Raw genomic sequence first — 19,095 nt, 5'->3', positions numbered from 1 at the left:
CGGCTGGTTATGAATATTGCAGGACACAGCATAGCAGAGAATCTGAACCTGCAATTCTGTGCACACTTTCCTGGAAATAAGCCACACTCAGCACAGTTGGATGTACTCCTGCATAACCATGCGTAGGATTGTGCTCCACATGTCAATTGCAGCTAGTACAGGTTTTACATTCACATTATAATCTGATTCACTTAACGCCTGTTCCTCTGCCCTCTTTCTGTGCCCTAGGGAGCTAAAATACTAATTTCTGCGCACATCAGTTATTGTAAAGGTTGTGTGTTTACTAAAGAACCTTACAAATGGGAAAACAGGAATGGGTTACATTTCACACGATGATCTGAACTGATTTTTATGACAAAACTGCATATGTGCCTTTTCATCTTTGAAGCTACAGGATTTGAAGTTTTTTCATCCTCCCAAATAACAGTATATATGTACCCACTGCATAGTGGGATGGCATATGGCTCATCATACACTATTTTAAGGATCTTTTGCACCAAAAGTTGATACTGGAGAAATGTTGTTATTTGAGATGAATTAAAGCACTGGGACCGCAAAGTAGAGAACAAGAGTATAGGCACAAGTATATATAATTCTCTTTCCTGGGACATTACTGGAAAGAAAACCAGAAACCGAATTATCACACTGAATTATTCTACACCAGTGCTGTTGTTAAAGATAAACTTTTTCAGAAATAAAATGACATAAATTTACTCCAAGAATTAGAATTTCAATATAAAAAAATAAGAAATTAAGTACATTATTCACCCACAAATGCAGTTGTGTCTTTAGGAGGGCATCTGAAAACAGTTCCATGGAGCACTGTCTGTATCCAGCTGGCCTTTTGCCATGCATGCATACCATAGTGCAGCAGGCATTAATAAGAGGCTGATCTATAGCTGCCCCAGTATTACCTCTCTCCTTCCCAAGCATCCATTCCACAAGCTACATGTCAACAAAAGGTGTAACTGGTAGGCAGAGCCCTAAAAACAGAGCATATAATGGCTGGATAAGAACATGGAAAGCACACCCTGTCCCGCCATTGTGAGCAATGGCATGCACACACACACACTGGCTACACATGCACAGAATAACTTGCAAGCTGTAGCCATGGTGATGGTAAGAATATAGGACACACACACACTGGTCTACTGTTGAAAGTAATGGCTAGCATGCTTGATATGTGTGTTGGAAAGGCCTGACCACAGAGGGGAGAAAGGAAAGAGTGTTCTATTGTGTGCTATGCTGATCTCTTTCGCCAAGCTTAAAATTAGTTAGAAAATGTTTTAATGAACAACATGCTGATGGAAATTCCTGGACTGTCGGCTACAACATACATTGGTGCCTCGCAAGATGAAATTAATTCGTTCCACAAGTCTTTTCGTCTTGCAGAAATTTCGTCTTGCGAAGCACGGTTTCCCATAGGAATGCATTGAAATTTAATTAATGCGTTCCTATGGGGGGGGAGTCGGGGCTTGTTGCTGGCCACAGTCAGGGAGAAGCAGAGGCAGCAATTGGGCCTGGCTGGGCCCAGCCGGAGCCTCCTGCGGCCTGCCCCGAGCGAGCGGGGAGAGCGGCGCAGCTCCTCGGCTTGTTGCCGCCATCACTCCAAGCCGACAAGGACGTGGCGGCGACCCACAACAGCCAAAATCCCCACGGGAAGAAATGCATCCTGCCCTCGTAGCCCTAAAAGCCCGGGCCAAAAAGGAAGAGAGAAGAACCTGCAGCAGGCGATCCCAAACCGGCCTCGCTGTGCCGCCGCCTCTCTTTTCTCAAGACAAGGGATCTGGCGGGTTGCGGAGAGGTGAGGGAGACGCGGTCGCTCAGTCCCACCTTCCCCTGGGCATCTCCTCCCTCTGCCTGCTTTCCCAGCTCCGCTTCCAACAAGCAAAGGGGAAAACCCCCAGGGGCGGGCAAGGAACAATGCAATCCCGAGCCAAACGAAGCGGTGCAAGAGCGCAAGGTGGCCCAGAAAGCCGCAGGGTCAAGTCGCTTCAAAGGTGGGGCGCGAGGGAGAAGCGGCCGAGGGGGCGCAGGAGTTTTCACTTCAGTAAAGCGATGGCTGGAGGGCAGCGCGCGAAAAGCAGATCCCATAAATCTGCGCGCCGGCTGCTGCTCTCACAGCAGAGACACACGGAGAGAAGGGGTTTGCATAGAAGAACGGAGAGCGGGCGTTGGGAGGAAGCCGGGTGAGTGAGCATCGGCGTCAGAAGCCGGGTGTGGGGAGAGCGAGCGGGGAGAGCAGGCGAGTGAGCGGCGGCGTTGGGCAGAAGCCGGATGTGGGGAGAGCGGGCGAGTGAGCGGCGGTGTCGGGAGGAAACCAGGTGTGGGGAGAGCGAGCGGGGAGAGCGGCGAGTGAGTGTCGGCGTTGGGAGGAAGCTGGGTGTGTGGGGAGCGGTGAGTGAGCGGCAGCCCCGAGACAGGAATTTGGCCTGGCTGGGCCCAGCCGGAGCCTCCTGCCGCCTGTCCCGAGCGAGCGAGCTGGGAGGGTTCTTTTTACAGTGGTAACGCGCAAGACGAATGCCTTGTCTTGCGAAGCACGGCCATAGAGAAATTGGTCTTGCGAGTCAACTAAAAAATTGCAAAACCCTTTCGTCTTGTGAGTTTTTCGTTGTGCGAGGCATTCATCTTGCGGGGTACCACTGTACTGTGAACAACCTACAGTTGGACTAGTGAACATAGTGTCCCATCCCCCCGACGTTGCTGCACTGTAGGTCTTATTAGCCTCAGCCAGCATGGCTAATGGGGAGGCAATTTGAGTTGTACTCCAACAAAATGGAGGCTACCAAGGACCAGAAAACTGATCCCACTACCAGAAGCCCACACAAGGATTTCCACTTGCTCAAAGCGAGTTTCTCACTCTTCTTCCCCTGTACACACTTCCCAAATTAGCATGGGTGGGTTGGGAGAATCCCCCAGAACAGCACACAAGGAAGGAGAGGGCACATTGTATATTTTTTGAAGGAATCAGCCACATTTTCATGTAACCTATTGGGCTAACAATTTGAGACTTGGTAAATGGGAAATAATTTACTGCTCCTTATATGTACTTTATCAAATCAAGCTCCTTGCAGTGCAAGTACTTGTTTTTTCCTTTAAAGATGAAAATGGAGAAATGGTTCTCAAGTAATCAGCCATTTTAATTATTAATCCCACAGTGCCCAATATCATTTCAGCCTCTTGACATTCTCTTAAGTTACTTGCCTCCTGCAATCTGTGGAATTATTAAGAAACTAAATAAAAGCACCAGCTGTCAATTATTATACTTCCCCCACCCCTTACTGCAACAAACTTTTAAGTGCTTTTGATTCACACCCTTGTCTTTTGATTATTTGAATTTGAAATTTGGTCATGTCAAAAATTATCACAAAGGTTTATTTCTTTTATCTACATTATTTTAAACCAATGTTACATTGTAACACACAAACAAGATCTTGTCTTTTAAGGCACAACACATCATTACGCACATTCTGTTTGCCAAACTTATAAAAGAGACAATAATAATTAATATATACCCCCATCCCACACACCTCCAAAATGAAAGAAATTGCATCCACTTCCAAAGTCAGCTGCTAATAAAGTCACAGTAAATTATTTTCATCAATAATTTACACATATTACAGATCTAGACAGGATTGTCAATGCACAGTTTGAGTACATTCCAATTCAGATTTTTTGGGTTAGGTAGACTAAAGTTTGATTCAAACCTCAGTGGTGAGAATATATCCCATAGTGAGGAATGTTGTTGAATACCACCCTTGTCGATCAGAAAACGTGTATCATTGCTTTCCCAGTCTGAGTCCATTGCAAAAGCTGTTCACTCTGGCTAGGGCTCATTTGGTATGTACCAGCAACCTTCTTTTATAGTTCTTTAATCATCAAAAATGTTGAGTGTATAAGACCATGTAGAGCATCCTTATGTAGAATTAAAACTTGTAACTCCACCAATCAGTGATCTGAATTCTTCACAATGGAATTTTTATTCCAAATATTGCTTTTCCTTCTTAAGACCATACATATGTGTAAAAGCCAGAGGCACTGGATCACACATAAAAAATATCAGTGTACTTTGAAATATAAAAAGTATTTGTCAACTATGTGACAACAGTTACAAATACTCTAATTCCAGCGCTTGGTGTAGAGCCAGGAGGTCCGAGTGACTAGATATCCTCCAGAAAGGCATGTTGTGCTGTGTTAGTTAAGAGGGGAAAAGGTGAGGAGAAATGAACAATACATCTGACAAATCACCCCCCAAACCACAATTATTTATATTTGCTTTCAAAGACTTTAAATGAACATCAGAGATTTATCCTAATTTTTCTTAGTAAGACAGCAAAGAAAAAGTCAGACCCAAATAGATATGAACTTACAGTAAGGACCATAGGTAAACTCAATTTTCTTTCTATTGAGAGTGAAAGAGAAATAACACTTATCAATTATGAATAGTTAACAGGTGACAATTTTCAATGGAAAATTACATATTTCTCCCCTGTAAGGAGGTGCACAAAGTTTATGTACAACTGAAAGCTGTACTTTCCATACGTAAAGCTTATGCACTTGTTATTATGTATGTGAGCACACATTCAGAAGCTACCTGTGGAAAAGCTAGTGATCCAGCTTTTCAGCGGTGGACATTACATGGGAGATGCTTTTTGCTCCACAAGTGAAAGATTTAGTTTTACATTATCATTGCGGACCTACTTGCAGTGACCCCTGTCCAGGGAGAAAGGCCTAGTAGCTCAAGAAGGTGAACAAACTGGGCAAAACAATGTGTTGGGATTTGAAATTGGCCACAACCTTATTGATTCCATATGCAGGTAGGATTTGGCTTAGGCATTGGTTGGATATCCTTCTCAGCCTCCTGGTGGAGGGCTGAGGCATGATAGGGTTGGTCCTAGGATTAATGGGTCCAGTGCAAGAGTTGTGAAACCAAATCTTGGTAAATAAAACATTGCGAAAATGTTGTGATATATAATTTAGACTTTAAGGACCTTACTTTCATTATGTTCAGATCTATTTGTGAAGAGTTTGCATTCATTTATTCTTCCACAACTGTTCATGCCAACAACAGGTACAGTTAGAGGAAAGCATGCCAACCATAAAGTAAAGAAATCAATCACCTGGTTTTCTGGAAAAAACAAACAAACTACAAGACAATCCCAGCACCTGTACTGCATCTATATAAAGCAACCATTTGGAACCAGCATGTAAAAGTTAATAAAACCACTATAGCTAAAGAGTGAAACCCACAGATGCTATCTGATATCAGAATATTTCTCCTTAGATTTCCCAAATCTAGGATAGTGTGGGATAATTCTGGTTAGAGCCCAAAATGTATTTAATAAAGTTTATGCCTTATCTACATTGCTGTCAATTATTCTGAAATGTGATGTGTTGAATTTTGAAATGTGACAAATATTGAAACCTCCAGCTAGGTGTTGTTGTTTTTAAGGTACACTTATTATTGAGTTGTCGAATATTCATACTGCAATTACTCCGCATATAGCAGAGTAAGTTCTTGGTGGAGCTTTTGACTTCTATGGGTGAAGCTGCCCCTCTATGGAAGGAAGGAATTACCTTTTATCATGCTTTTCAGGTACATTTTACTTTGCGACAGCTGAATTTGGTATTCCTTCTATTGGTTTTCCATATTTGCCAGATAACCTTTTGCATGCCTTCATCAAATTTCAACAGCACCCATTTTATTATATCTTACATGTCTCTTACGCAGGCTTATTATATCTGAAGCCACTTAGTTCTTTTAAGATCTATGATCAATATCCATTTTGATTTATCTCCAAATCATGTAAGTCATCATAAAGAATATGCTCGAATCCAAATGGTTTAATTTGTAGGTCTTATGTTTTGGGCTTTTGGCATCTAACAACTTCAATTACTTGCCAATGTGCCACACTAACAGAAATGCAAACAGAGAAGCTTGCATCAATATCTATGTATCACACCGACATTTCATGAGACAGGTTACCTTTTTTGCTGCCTGTTCTTCTTCTACACCATCCCCAATTACAACATATACTACTTTTCTGCCAAACCTTTGCATTATTCGTTCAAAGCAACTTTCTTTTCCTGGAAGATAAATGAGATACAGTTGAGAGAAATTACCTGGTTAGCTGCATGCTCCTCATCTCGGCCATCTCCAATCACAACATAAGTTATGTTAGTGCCAAACCTGGACACTATACGCTCAAAACAGCTTTCTTTTCCTGAAAAACAATGCACTACTTATTTGAGCTATCAAAAACAGGCATTGCAAAGATCTACAAAAGCTAGGAGAGTCCTGTAAAAACCCACATTTCACACCAATTTGGGCTTGGGGCTATTTCTCAGATAAAGCTAAAGGTGTGGTGGGTGGGGAAAATTACTTTGTTTTATCTAATGATAATGTTTGGTACTGCAAGACACATTACAGATGAAGGTCACTTTCCTATGGAAAGAACACCATGACTTTGGTTAGAGTGCTGTGGATGGTAGAAGGAGATGTTGATTGTGTGAGACTATGGTGTTCAGTACAGAGCTAGGGAAGCACCTGTACAGAATCCATCTTTCTTTTACTAAGCCAGTTGGAGCAATAATCAAGTGGTCCTCAATTGCGGGCTTTTCTCAGTCTTTGTTTCAGGGTAGCTTTCACTTTATTTGTTTATTTATATCTACCTGCTGCTATCATTTGATATGGGACTCCCCAGAAATCTGATATGGGGCTTTCAAGCATGGACTCTGCTGGAGTCTGACTACCCACACAAATGCAGGAAATTGTCTGGGGATTGAAGATCAAAGCCCTTCCATCTCCAGACACAAAAATGAAGATTGCCTACCCATTCCCAAGAGGACGGGGATCTCCCAAAATCTAGCTGCCCTCCTCCTGTCAAGGAGCTTTAAACTTCAAAGCTTACAACTCCAATGTTTTCAAGAATTTTGGAATGAGGAATTTGCTGCATAAGTGGATCATTTTCACAATGTTCATGAAACTGATACACAATTCTGTGCATTACCTGTAACTAAGTATGCCAATTAATGTTGGTCCTCATCAGAATTGAACCAATTGCTTAGTCCAACCAAAAGCGACAAAGTATTGGCAATAGTAGGGAAAAATTGAGGCCCATCCACAAAACAAGGAAAGACTGGGAAGACTAATTTTCTTACCTATTTTAGTTGCACTGTAAATATTTTCAATAGGAAATGCACCTCCTAAACTATACAGCAGGACTTTTGCAAGGGCCGGTATAAGTTGGGTTGTTGTTACCAAAACATTTACACAGTTACTCCTATGAGAAAAGACACAGCATGAATCCATATAATGATAACAAGGTTATCTAAAACAAGTTGGTTACATGCCTTATTACTGCAAAACTGTTTCTTTCCATTATCAGCAAAAGCCTTGCAACCAAAGCTTATTTAGATATTGAAACAACTCTGATAATACTATGATGAGAAATTACAAGTCCCTTTGTCCTATATCTTCACTATCACTTAATTCCCTTCTGCAGAATACTTTGCAGATCAGCAGAGGGGTGGGGGAATTAGCGTACGCTGGTGTCATTTTTGTGGCTCATTTGTAAAACTACTGCAACCTTTTGATGGGACCAGCATAGCATATTGGCATCTGTAGGAGTTTTCTCTGCTAAGTCTAACTTCATGTTGATATTTTCATTCAGATTGAAGTGGGGAAGGATAAGGTTAAATCTCTGCTCATTGTAATTAATGTAATTGCAAGTGATACGATTATTGTCACATATAGTTAGACCTTCAGTGGGAGAACATATGTGCTGCACAGAAAAAGGACTAAGGGTTAATCCTCAGCATCTCCAGATATGGATGGGGAGAACTCTTGTATAAAAACCTGGAGCAACCCAATGTAGACAATTTTTAAGCTAAATGGTTGCCTTCCTAACAGTTCTAATGAAATATCAGCTTGCCTTAAAAATTACTTTTGCCTTGCTTCAGAAAGCTATTTTGCAACTGGCATTTAAAATTAAACACATACTCACCTTGTGCTAATAATTGATAGTGATTTAAGTGCATTTGTTAGCCAGGAGTCAGTGAGAGCTTCAATCTCTGCTCTTAACTGCAGCCATGCATCTCTTTTTGCAGGGCCAAGAAGTCCTGATACACAAAAGAAAATGTGTATCATTTAAAAAATGTTACTTTATTTTACTCTGGAATGGACCCACTGATACAGAATGGTCTGACTGTAACATCATAATAAATAAATTTAATTAAATATCCCACCTATGCCATATCTTTCTCTGACTGTAGTCACTGGTATCAGGGCTTTTCTACGGACTCCTCTACTACCAAACCAGACAAAAATCACCACCTAAAGTTCTACTCTACCCCCACAAAATCAAATCTCAACATCCATTTAGACACACACAAAATCACCCTACTAACTTAAGACTACTCAGTCCCACACACCTCTCCACCACTACCAACTCATAACCATCCCAAGTAAATCTATACAATCTGAAACTCACCAGTTTCACCTTGTAACCATACCTTGAACCTCTTCACAGAGCACTTCTTAGTTTTTCTAACAACCATGTATACCCTGAGGCACTCATCACATATACAATAAAGAACAGATAGCTACCAACTCCAGCTAGCCTCTCAACCCAGCTGAAGGTCCCCACTATCTGGCATTCACCTGAGCATAGGTGCAGTTCCCTGCTCTTATCCAGGAGTCCCTCCTATACACATCACAAGCAACCGCTAAACTAAAAAGGGTGTTGCCCTCGCAACTCATGTATCCAGATATGAAGATGGGGTGGTCTGCTGGCCTGTGGCAGCTGGCTATTTATATTTAAATGGGGCAGGAAGTTCCCAAACAGCCCAGAGTTCAGCATCATTTCCTCTGCCTGGTGGCTCCCTGGTAGATGTTGCTACTCAGCAGACGGTCTCAAGCAACAAAGCAAGTGCTGAGGGTTATAAGAAGCCAGTGTGGCCAGGATATTAAGGGATTCATCTCCACCTGTTTCCATTCTCCTCACTGGCAATAAAATCCAGTGTGCCCATTCCAGCATCTTTCTTGAAAGCAGCTATTCACATGTAGATCTTCACCATCACTTAATCCCCTTCTGCAGAATAGTCTGCTGTTTGAAATTATTTGCAGGCAAAGTGTGTAGTGTTGCAGGAAGAAGACTCAGCAGAGCAGAGCTAAAGGGGCAAGCCCAGTCTCCTGCACATAAATGCATGAGTGAGGCATGTATAGGGCTACACAGTAGAGCCTCAGGTGGTGTATACCACTTTAGACAGCAGGTGTGAAATAAAGGGCTGTAGCTCAGAGGTAGATTATCTCTCTCATATACAGAAGGTCCCAAATTCAATCCCCAGCATCTCCAGGTAGGGCTGGGAGATGGAGAGACTCCTGCCTGAAATACTGGAGAGCCACTGCCCGTCAGTGTAGGCAATACTAAGCTAGATGGACCAACAGCCTGACTTAGTACAAGGCTATTTCCTATGTTCCTAAAAGATGTGGATGTTCCCCCAAGAAACATCCCATGTAAATATCTCACTCCCTGTACAAATAAAATAAAATAAAAAACATTAGAAAAAGGCTAAGACAGAAAGCAGGGGAAAGCGATGTATGGTGTAGGAAGCGCTACAGCAGTTGTTAGTTCAGAATGTGTAGTTAAGTTCCAAACTGCAGTAATAAATGCCTTAGTGATACACAGAATTACAGCGTTGGAGGGGGAGCCTAAGTCATCTCAGTGCAACTGCCTTCTCAGTACAGGAAATTCAGGACTGGAGCATCCCCAACAGACGGCTGTCCAGTCTCTGCTTGGAGACTTCCAGTGAAGGAGGACCAACATCCTTCTCTTTCCTTATTTGTCCAATTTTCTTGTATAAATACAAACCAGCAGATAGCTCAAACAACAAGCCCCCCCCCCCAAACAATAAGATGAATGGGAGATTATAATTCTCTTTCAGAAGAATTTTAGAGTATAGCTGTGACGGACATTTCTAAATAATAAAACTCTTACCTCCTACATTGTTCTTGTAAGTATTATATAATTCTTTTACTCTTCTGTAACGGAATGCCAGCTTCCTCATCCAGTCAACTCCTCCTCTTACACCTGTTGGCAGACAAAGGTTTGCACTACTTGCAGCTGCATGGAAGCCATCAGTTGCAAAACTGTAGGTACTGCAAACACCCAAAATATGCAAAAGTGAATACTTTTTACTTCCTATAAAAATGTGCTTATGTAATTCTTTTTTTTTTTTAAAGGCATTGCTTACCTTAGGTCTTGTCCATTGTCATCTGAAGAAACGTCATCTATATGTACTTGATCACATTCCTGTTGAAAAAGTATTTCTTTAAAAATAACATTTGATACCTTGTTTGCAATATTTACATGATGTGGCAGAGTTCAAAGACATTAAAAGATCTTAATACTGAGCAGTACTTGTACTGCCAGAAGATGGCAGAATATGCACATTTAAGGTATCACAAGCAAGACTACTATTCTTTTCACAGAATCAGCCCCAACAACTCCTTCCAAACCGGGGTGTTCCTGAATTAATTGCTGTACTTGGAATTCTAGGCTGCTCTGGTAGCCAATAGCACTTTCAACCCTTCCATATAGTGAAAAGGTACAACCTTTCTCAGTACATCAAGATTTAATGCTCTTTCATCAATTGCTTCAAAACATGTTTACTGTAATGACAGCTGAAAAAAACCTTTTTTTTTTAAAGGCTGGTGAGGCTACCAGGTTTATTGCACCAGATACTTTGTGGGGTGTGTGTGTGTGTGTGTGTGTGTGTGTGTGTAGAAGTGACTGATGAAACATTTTCAGGTTTTTTTTTTCTAATTTTCTTTTTTTAATGTTCCATAGGTTTATTAATTCTGAAGGTCACTTATATTAACCCATGGAGAGAAATAGCCAGGTTTCCCATAAATAAAATACCACAATCTCAAAAGTAGACCAGTTCAGAACAGATTTAGGCCTAGTTATACTCAATTGTGTCTGAAATTCTTGTTTATATATTTTTCAAGCAAATGTTGAAATTTGAATTAAAATATGTGTTTTGCAGGGGAGGGGGCAGTGAAAATGCTTTGAATTCGCAAAGGGGGAAATTTATGGGGAAGATTGGTAGTACAGAGTTATGGCAGATTTTGTTGAGTTTAGCAATAAAGGTCTCATATTTATGGATTATATTAAAAATTAACACTTCCTATCAGGAGGACTGGTGTTCCCAAAATGCTCTTTTTCTTCCTACTACAGCTTCAGCTCTTCTGGAACTTAAAACAATATGCCCACCAAATGTAGGTATAGGCATGGGAACATCACCATGAAGATGCGTTCTAACTAAGCCCCAACTTGCTTTGCCACTCTTTGGCACCAACTTTAGTTTGCTGCTGCTAGATTACTGATGGGGCCAGCACGTAACTCCAGTGCTTAAAAGCTTCTACGGGCTGCCCATTTGATCCCAAGACAGGTGTCTGAAATGCCAATGATTAAGTGGTATTTAAATGCCTTAATTAATGTCCTTTTTCCATTGTGGGAATGCTTGTTTCAGGGATAGGGTCTCTCTGAGAACTGCATAACTGACTTTCTCTGATACTGAATCCTGTAGATAGCTATATAAAGTTTTGATTTGGCAATATGGTGCAGCACCCACTTGGAAGTTTTTGTGAAACACACAAAAAGGGAATGTATCAATGAAGGCCTCTAACAACATAGAAGGCATTTGCCACTGGTTTGCCCTACTGCTCTTCCCAGGGTTAGGGCACTCTTTAGAAGGCTCTTTCCCCAGCTGAATATTCTGGCTGTTATGTATTGGTGTAAAGTGTTGAAATGACTATTAAGATTCACCACAACTGAATGGGAATATAAGTCCCAGGTCCAACTATCATCAGATTTTTCTTCTTCCATCCAAGTCCCACTTTCCTACCAAACTAGTCCTGCCCTGTTTCTCTTCCCTTAGCATCTGCTTCCACCATCACCTTTCCTATGTCATCTTTCTCCTTTTTGCTTTCCCTTGGCCCTCTTGCCTCTCGCTGTCTAGTTCCATCTCACCCTTTACTTCTTTCTCTCTCCCATTTAATCCTATTCAGCCATGGCCCGTTACACTAGAAGCTGTACGGAAACCTGTCCTAAGAACAGGTGAATCCTTGTGTAATAAGCATTTTTATGGGTTTCCCCACCCTTCATCTGGCAAAACCCCTACTTTCTCACATCCTTCACTATCATTCAGTTGTGTGTATATAGTATAGTCGTACCTTGGTTCTCAAACATTTTGGCTCCCTAACGCCACAAACCCCGAAGTAACTGTTGCGGTTTGCGAACTATTTTTGGAAGCCGAACGTCTGATGGGGCTTCCACTTTGCTGCAGAAGCCGCACTTTGGTTTCCAAACGTTTTGGAAGTCGGACCAACTTCCGGAACGGATTCCGTTCAACTTCCAAGGTACGACTGTAGTTATATAAGCTTTTGCTCATATCTAAGTGCTCGTAGTCATTTCTAATATTGTTCAGTATCTAATATGTTTGACAATCATTGGTTTGTGGGGATCTTTTTATCTCATTTGCTTCCTGACCTTGTACTTTCTTTTAGTTGCATGGCTCCCCCAAGCACTGCAAAAAAGGCATAATTTGGGTAGATGAGTGAGCTGCCAATGGTAAACTCACAGGAAAGTTAGCACAATAGTCTTGATGTTTCCCCCACAAGGATCTTGAACCTCACAATCCTCAAATACCTCTTCCCATTAGCATGTGTAAACAGGCTCTGCTGGTTGCGGGTGGTTCCTGCTCCTTCCTCTTCACTCACTCACTCCCATACTCCCATACAATGAGCAGCATCCTTTATCATTTGCAGGGCTAGGAAACTCCAGTGAGGTAGTCAAGATGACAACATCCACAACTCCTCCTTCTTTTAGTTCTAGGAAGGGAGCTAACCTCTGCCTCATCCCTTAACTTATTATCTTTTCTCCAAACCTACACCAGCTGGTTAGGACTGTTTCTGTCTTGGAATCACATAGTTCTTCCACGTTGGTAGCTCCTGCAATATCCCACCCTAGCATTCTCTTCACTTGGTGGGATGGAATAAAACAAGTAGTCATGAGAAGAGTGGTGGAAATGGCTTTTTGACTAGTAATGCCACAAAGGCACCGAAAGCTTTGAAGTGCTTCCCCCTATCTGGTTCTTTGGGATAAAGGTTTTAGAGCAGCTCTGTCCCATACAAAAGGATGCAGGGTGGTGTTCCATGCTAGTCCTCGTCAGAGTAGACCTATTGGAAATCAAAAGACATAAATAACTTAGGTTCATTAATTTAATTGGGTCTATTCTGAGTATGACTGAGCTGAATAGAACCCATTGATTCTCCAGACATGGCCTATTATAATTCTATCCCTCTTAGTTTTTCTGGGGTACATCTCTCACCAACACCAGTGAGGACAGGAGGACAGACTTGCAGGCATATGGAACATCAGTATGAAAAATTATTATGTAAGATAATAGTTGTATAATATATAGTCTTGCTGTGAAAGAGTACAGTGGTACCTTGAGTTAAGAACTTAATTCGTTCTGAAGGTCTGTTCTTAACCTGAAACTGTTCTTAACTTGAAGCACCACTTTAGCTAATGGGACCTCCTGCTGCCACTGCGCTGCCAGAGCACAATTTCTGTTCTTATCCTGAAGCAAAGTTCTTAACCTGAAGCGTTATTTCTGGGTTAGCGGAGTATGTAACCTGAAGCGTATGTAACCTGAGGTACCACTGTACAGTAGTGGAACATTCACTGTTAAAATCCCGGTGATAAATGTGTGATAATTTAATTTTAAAAATAGTAATGAAGGAGTTATTTCTTTGCTCATATGCTTTTTTCTTGTGTTCTGCAAACTGCGATCCTGAATATATGATGTGGATCAAAAGTACCAGGGAAATTATTTTCTCTCTCTTTTGCCTTGTTTTTTTGTTTGTTTGTTTCTGAAGGAATGCTCTATACCATAGGAGCCAACTCCTAGGGGCTGTGGGGGATTTGGCCCCCACAACAAAGTATTTGAGGGGGCTGGGCCCCCACAAAGTTTATGGACATTCCCATTAAAATGGTGTGTGTGCACTGCGTCATGTGATCGATTATGTGGGCCAGGGGTCGGGCTTACCTGGGCCCCCACGATATTTTATTCAAGTTGGCACCCCTGCTCTATAGGATTGTCGCAGAATGAAAAAAGTGGGTTGCCTATTTTTTAACCTTCTGTGGTGCTACGGCTCAACCTTTTAATACATTACTTTGTTACCTACTTCCTGTTATGCATTGCTGAACATTAACAGGAATGTGTTAGATAATAGTTCTTGTGCTCCATGCACATGCTTCCCCCAGACTTATTCTCAACTCAATTATTACCATTTTCGCAAGGTAACAAGAGAAAAATCTGCAAAATAAATAAATAAATGCAGTAGTTTGCATCAACTCCCAGATGAACTGTCTAGAATTTAAGCTAAATTCCTAAATGTACTTGATCTGCAGAATTCTACTGAAGTTAGCACTGTACATAGTTCATTCAGTATGTAATCCAAGTGCTTTTAGGACATCAGCCTAAATTAATTCCCTCCCATTCCCCGTGGAAATGAACAGGCTGCTAGCAAAACATCAGGGTATTGTTGTTTGATTGTAATAGAGATGGGATAAAAATGGTAAAAAAGCTCTCCGTTAATTTTAATTTTAAGGTAAAATACCTTTCAAAACAGCTACAGAACTGGCTATACTCAAGTCACAGTGGACCACTGGCTGTGCAAGTTCAAAACTAAGAAAGATAAAATATATTTTCCATTACTGTGTGTTTACAAATTCATGTACAATAACTGATTTTGACTACAGTAACATTAACTTAATTCATGTCTCAGTGCAACAAGTTCCTTGCAGGAATGTTCAGAACTTGACATTTTTACTAAGGAGTGCAAAACCTACGGATGACCCACAAAAATGATCCTTTTGGAATTGTCAGTAATTTCATTATCCAATAAAAACAATGACTCACTCCAGTAAAAACAAAAATCCTATTATGTAGCAGATCTGAGAAGTTACAGTCTTGAGGGTGAACAACAACTCCCATTCACCATTATCTGCTGGAATCAAGAGTAAAATTGGTATGGATTATCTTCCAAGCATACAAGAAATGTCTTCCCTGATAGTAAAAAATGCAGTGTAGGTTGACTATTTTCATGATTTACAATGAGACATATATGAAACTTACTTGCACTTATCAGTACAACTTCTAAATATAACCTAAGCAAGCAATTACTTTAAAATATTTTCATACAGCTCATCATAAAACTGCCACAAGCAACAGGATCTTTTAACACTAAAGAAAAGATTGTTTTATTTTGCCTAAAAGGGATTCTTATTCTGTAATGTAATTTCTTTCTTTGAATAGGTCACTTCTGGCTTTTTCCAAGTAGTGCATCAACCACATCTTCAAATGATCTTACTAGCAAAGTAACATTTAATGAAAGGACAAGAGTTAAAAAAGTGGGCTAACATGGAGTAGGACTTTCATTAATCAGGAGTGACCATTTACGTCTCTGAAGAGTCACTCACTATGGGAGGATCCATGTGTTGATAGGTGTCATAAGAATATTCATTCAAAACACAGGTAAATAAAATCATAGTGATACTAATTTATTTTAAAAAATGTCTTCAGTGTGTCACATGACAAGTATCTTCCCTTTTATTTTCAGAGCTTGCCACCTCCTGTTCAGGAAGAATACTGAATGGACTGGTTCACACAACACACTAAACCATACTTTAGTGAGATGTGTGAGCAAGAAGGAGCCGCTGTGGCCCTTGGACTCACTTGCTCACCCCTTGCCTTCCTGTATGCATGGGAGAAATCCAAGCAGCTTTTTTTCCAATTTGCCTGAATATCAGCTTGTCCTGTCACCCAGACAAAGGACTGTGGTATAAAACAAACTCTGATCAGTTCCAAAACAAACCAACACAGAAATTCTGTTTCGTTAAAAAAGACACGTGAAGGTAAAAACTGCCAGAGTTCTTATCCTGGCCATATGGTAGGAAGGGAACATGCAATCCAGAGATTAGCAGCAACTCCTTCCTGCTCATGCACATCTCACTAAACCATGGCTTAGTCTGAGATGGAAATTTAGCTATCATGCTGCTGTAGAAGACAATTATACTGAAATGTAAGAGATCTGTCCCCGAAACAAAAGATCAGTAATAAAGTATAATACTGTCACTTAAAAACCTGTGTAAATTCTTGCTAAATCCAGAAGCCACAGCACTGAATAATTGAGAAAGGAATTTCCCTTGAAAAAATAGTTTGGTAGAAGTTTTCAGAAGAGATGGGAAGAGAAAAAACAACCACCAAGGATTTAAACACAAACTAAATACTAAGAAGTCCACCTCACCTTTGTTTTCTTTTTAAAAAGCAGGGTTATTTTTAAAATCACTTAGATAAGCTTATTTGGGCCAGTGGAATAATCCAGTTTTTAACGGAGATCTTGAGATACTTAAACCCTCCATTATAGATTGTAAACCTGCAAGTTGGGGTTTTAATTTCTGTATAGTACCTAATTGCAGTAGGTACTTGGCAATTAATAAATATCACTGTCAGTTATCATTCACTATCAAACACTTCTGCCAGGCTAACAACAGAAGAAACCCCTGACAAGGGGATATACGCTGCAAACCTACTTCTGTAAGATTTGATTTCTAGCTACTGATAACTTGCAGGAAACAAGGGATTAGATACAGGTAGGCTAATATACATTCTTTAGATACATACCTCTAAGTCATTGAAAAATAAATGTGTATCTGCAAGATTAAAAATCATTTCTTCCATTCGAAGTCCAAGAGTCACTGCCACAGGTGGATCCTTGGGGAGGAAAATGGAAAGAATATGGATTTTCTTAACATAACACATAGATTAAAATGAACTCTTAAAAGCAGTAATTCTGTGCACTGTGTATGTACAAGCCCTGTAGACTGAAATAGATTTATTTGCATGTCATTATGGCCAGAAATGGTATAATTTAATTCGAGATGCAAATATAGGTATCTACACGACAGAGAAAGTCTGCTGATAATGTATGTTAAGCACCTCGGAATCTAATGTCACATGAATGAGACATGAATTATAAATGCAAACAATCTACAGGTAGTTCACTTAAAATACAATAATTGTATTATAACTATAAATCTTTTATTTTATGTGAAAATGCTGCAGAGAAAAGAAATTAAAGAACCATAAATTTGAGATCTTAATGTTGAAGTAGTGACAGCACTGTCTGGTTTGAAAACATATCTAATTTCTTTTGTAAGACTAAAAACAATTATTAAACAAATTAAATTACTAACAGAGTGTTCCTATCTAGGGGAAGGATGGGATTGCTTCCAACTCCCCTTGCAGTATTGCAGCACACCACAATGGGAGAAATGCATTAGCATAGCAACAGCTTTGCACTGATGAGAGCCCCACTGCTGGTACTAGGCTGGGGGAGAGGAGCTAGGGGCATGGAAGGGGCATGGTAGAATCCTACTCTCACTCAGCGGTCAGAACCCCTATGGTGACATGTTATATGTGCAAAAGAGGAGTCAATACAAAGTCATATGTTCTGTTTCAACAAATGGCAACCCAGCACTGCAGGGGTTCTGACCCATGGTAAGAGTTCAGGTTTCGAGGTTCGTCACTGTGAAGATAAGGGTTAATCATTCCCTCCCCAGCTGCTAGGGTAGAGATGATGCCTCACAAATAGGATTCTTGTCTACAATTCCAAGAAAAGACATGACTATATGCAGATAACTCAAGCACTTATGATCCTGAAGACTATCTCAAACTCCCTACTATTTGAGGATTTACTGGCCTCTTACCACATGGGAGTTAGCAGGTCCAATATTTTCCTCTCACATGTGGGAAAACAGCTGGCAGAGGAAATGCAATTTTATTAAGGATGGAAGAGAAATGAGTTTTAAACATTGATTTTGAGATGTTCCTGATGACTCAAATTTTGCCTGTATTGGAATTCCTGTCACAGCAAGGGCCTGCTTATGTCCAAACCACTTGTGCAGTGTTGGATTGGTTCTTTTTTTTTTAAGCCCAAATTATACACACACAAAATGTATTAAGTATGATGCATATGAGAGTCTCATGCCTTACCATATTTCTGCATATCACAAACACACACACACACACACACACATTACTAAATGTTTTTGTGAAATTATATGCATTTTTTATGCATCTGCGTATAATGGTTATTTATTTTATTAATTTATTACATTAGTATCCCAACTTTCCTCCACGGAGCACAAGGTGTTAACAATAGGCAACAACGTGCTGAGGGACTGTGGCTGGCCCAAGGTCATCCAATGAGCTTCATGACCTGCATACATTAATGTTTATAATAACTGCATATATACACAAAACAATGTATTGCTTGTATATTTAGTGGGATTGGGGATGGAGAAACTTGGTTATTGTCGATGCCAAAGAGTAAGGTAGGAATCGGGGGGGGGGATCCTAAGAATAACAGTCAATGCTTTATTATGGGGATCAGATAGAATTTTTCTTGTGGTCATTTAAACATTTATTAAGTCAGTTTATTTTGTGCTGAATAATACATGGGGCTGATGTAGGAGCAGATCACTTCAGTAGAAAACTGCAGCAGCTTTTATTTCAAGGTGAGTGCCAATCACACATGAAGCAAATTTCACATAGTTGCAGCTGTATGATAAATGTGATGCATGAAATGACCCTCAGTTAAAAATAAACTAAAGTACGAAAGCAAGTTAGGAAGAAGCTGAGAAACAAGTGTTTTAATTATATTCAGTAGTGAAATTGCTGCAAGAGAGGTTGATGCTGCAATCCTGAATGCACTTAGTAAGGAGTTGAACTCAGGGGGACTTACTTCTGAGAAAATATAGTTAGAATTGCACTGGAAATCCAAAACATTAATACCATCCCCATCAGCCCTTTAACCCCCCCACCCCCGATGTACTGTTGATTAAAAAACCCCCAAACAAAACACTTCTTAGTTCATTGGCTATAGAGAACATGGCGCTTAGCCAGAGATTGCCAGCACTGCAAGAGAAGCTAGATCAACTATAACACTTCCCTATATCAAAA

General features: G+C 40.5%; 1 protein-coding gene across 17 annotated transcripts in view; it reads right to left on the bottom strand.

Annotated features, from left to right (window-relative positions):
- Window positions 1-3,122: 3,122 nt before the first annotated feature.
- Window positions 3,123-19,095, bottom strand: part of EYA4 (EYA transcriptional coactivator and phosphatase 4) — a 105,073-nt gene continuing 89,100 nt past the window's right edge. For 10 of the 17 annotated variants that reach the window (XM_033143802.1, XM_033143801.1, XM_033143805.1 and 7 more), the window contains 7 exons: window positions 16,756-16,845; window positions 10,255-10,313; window positions 9,999-10,159; window positions 8,007-8,121; window positions 7,162-7,283; window positions 6,124-6,224; window positions 4,293-5,177 (listed from right to left, as the gene is read on the bottom strand). In XM_033143802.1, the coding sequence (XP_032999693.1) occupies window positions 4,977-5,177; window positions 6,124-6,224; window positions 7,162-7,283; window positions 8,007-8,121; window positions 9,999-10,159; window positions 10,255-10,313; window positions 16,756-16,845 (849 nt within the window). In that variant the 3' untranslated portion in view covers window positions 4,293-4,976. Of the gene's footprint in view, window positions 4,190-4,292; window positions 5,178-5,986; window positions 6,225-7,161; window positions 7,284-8,006; window positions 8,122-9,998; window positions 10,160-10,254; window positions 10,314-16,755; window positions 16,846-19,095 lie in introns of those variants that run through there. The other 7 variants (XM_033143811.1, XM_033143815.1, XM_033143809.1 and 4 more) reach the window with 3 other exon arrangements.

The sequence above is a fragment of the Lacerta agilis genome, chromosome 3, assembly GCF_009819535.1.
Source record: "Lacerta agilis isolate rLacAgi1 chromosome 3, rLacAgi1.pri, whole genome shotgun sequence".
NCBI classification, from domain to species: domain Eukaryota; kingdom Metazoa; phylum Chordata; class Lepidosauria; order Squamata; family Lacertidae; genus Lacerta; species Lacerta agilis.
The sequence above is the reverse complement of the archived record's forward strand: the minus strand, read 5'-3'. Positions and strand labels throughout refer to the sequence as shown.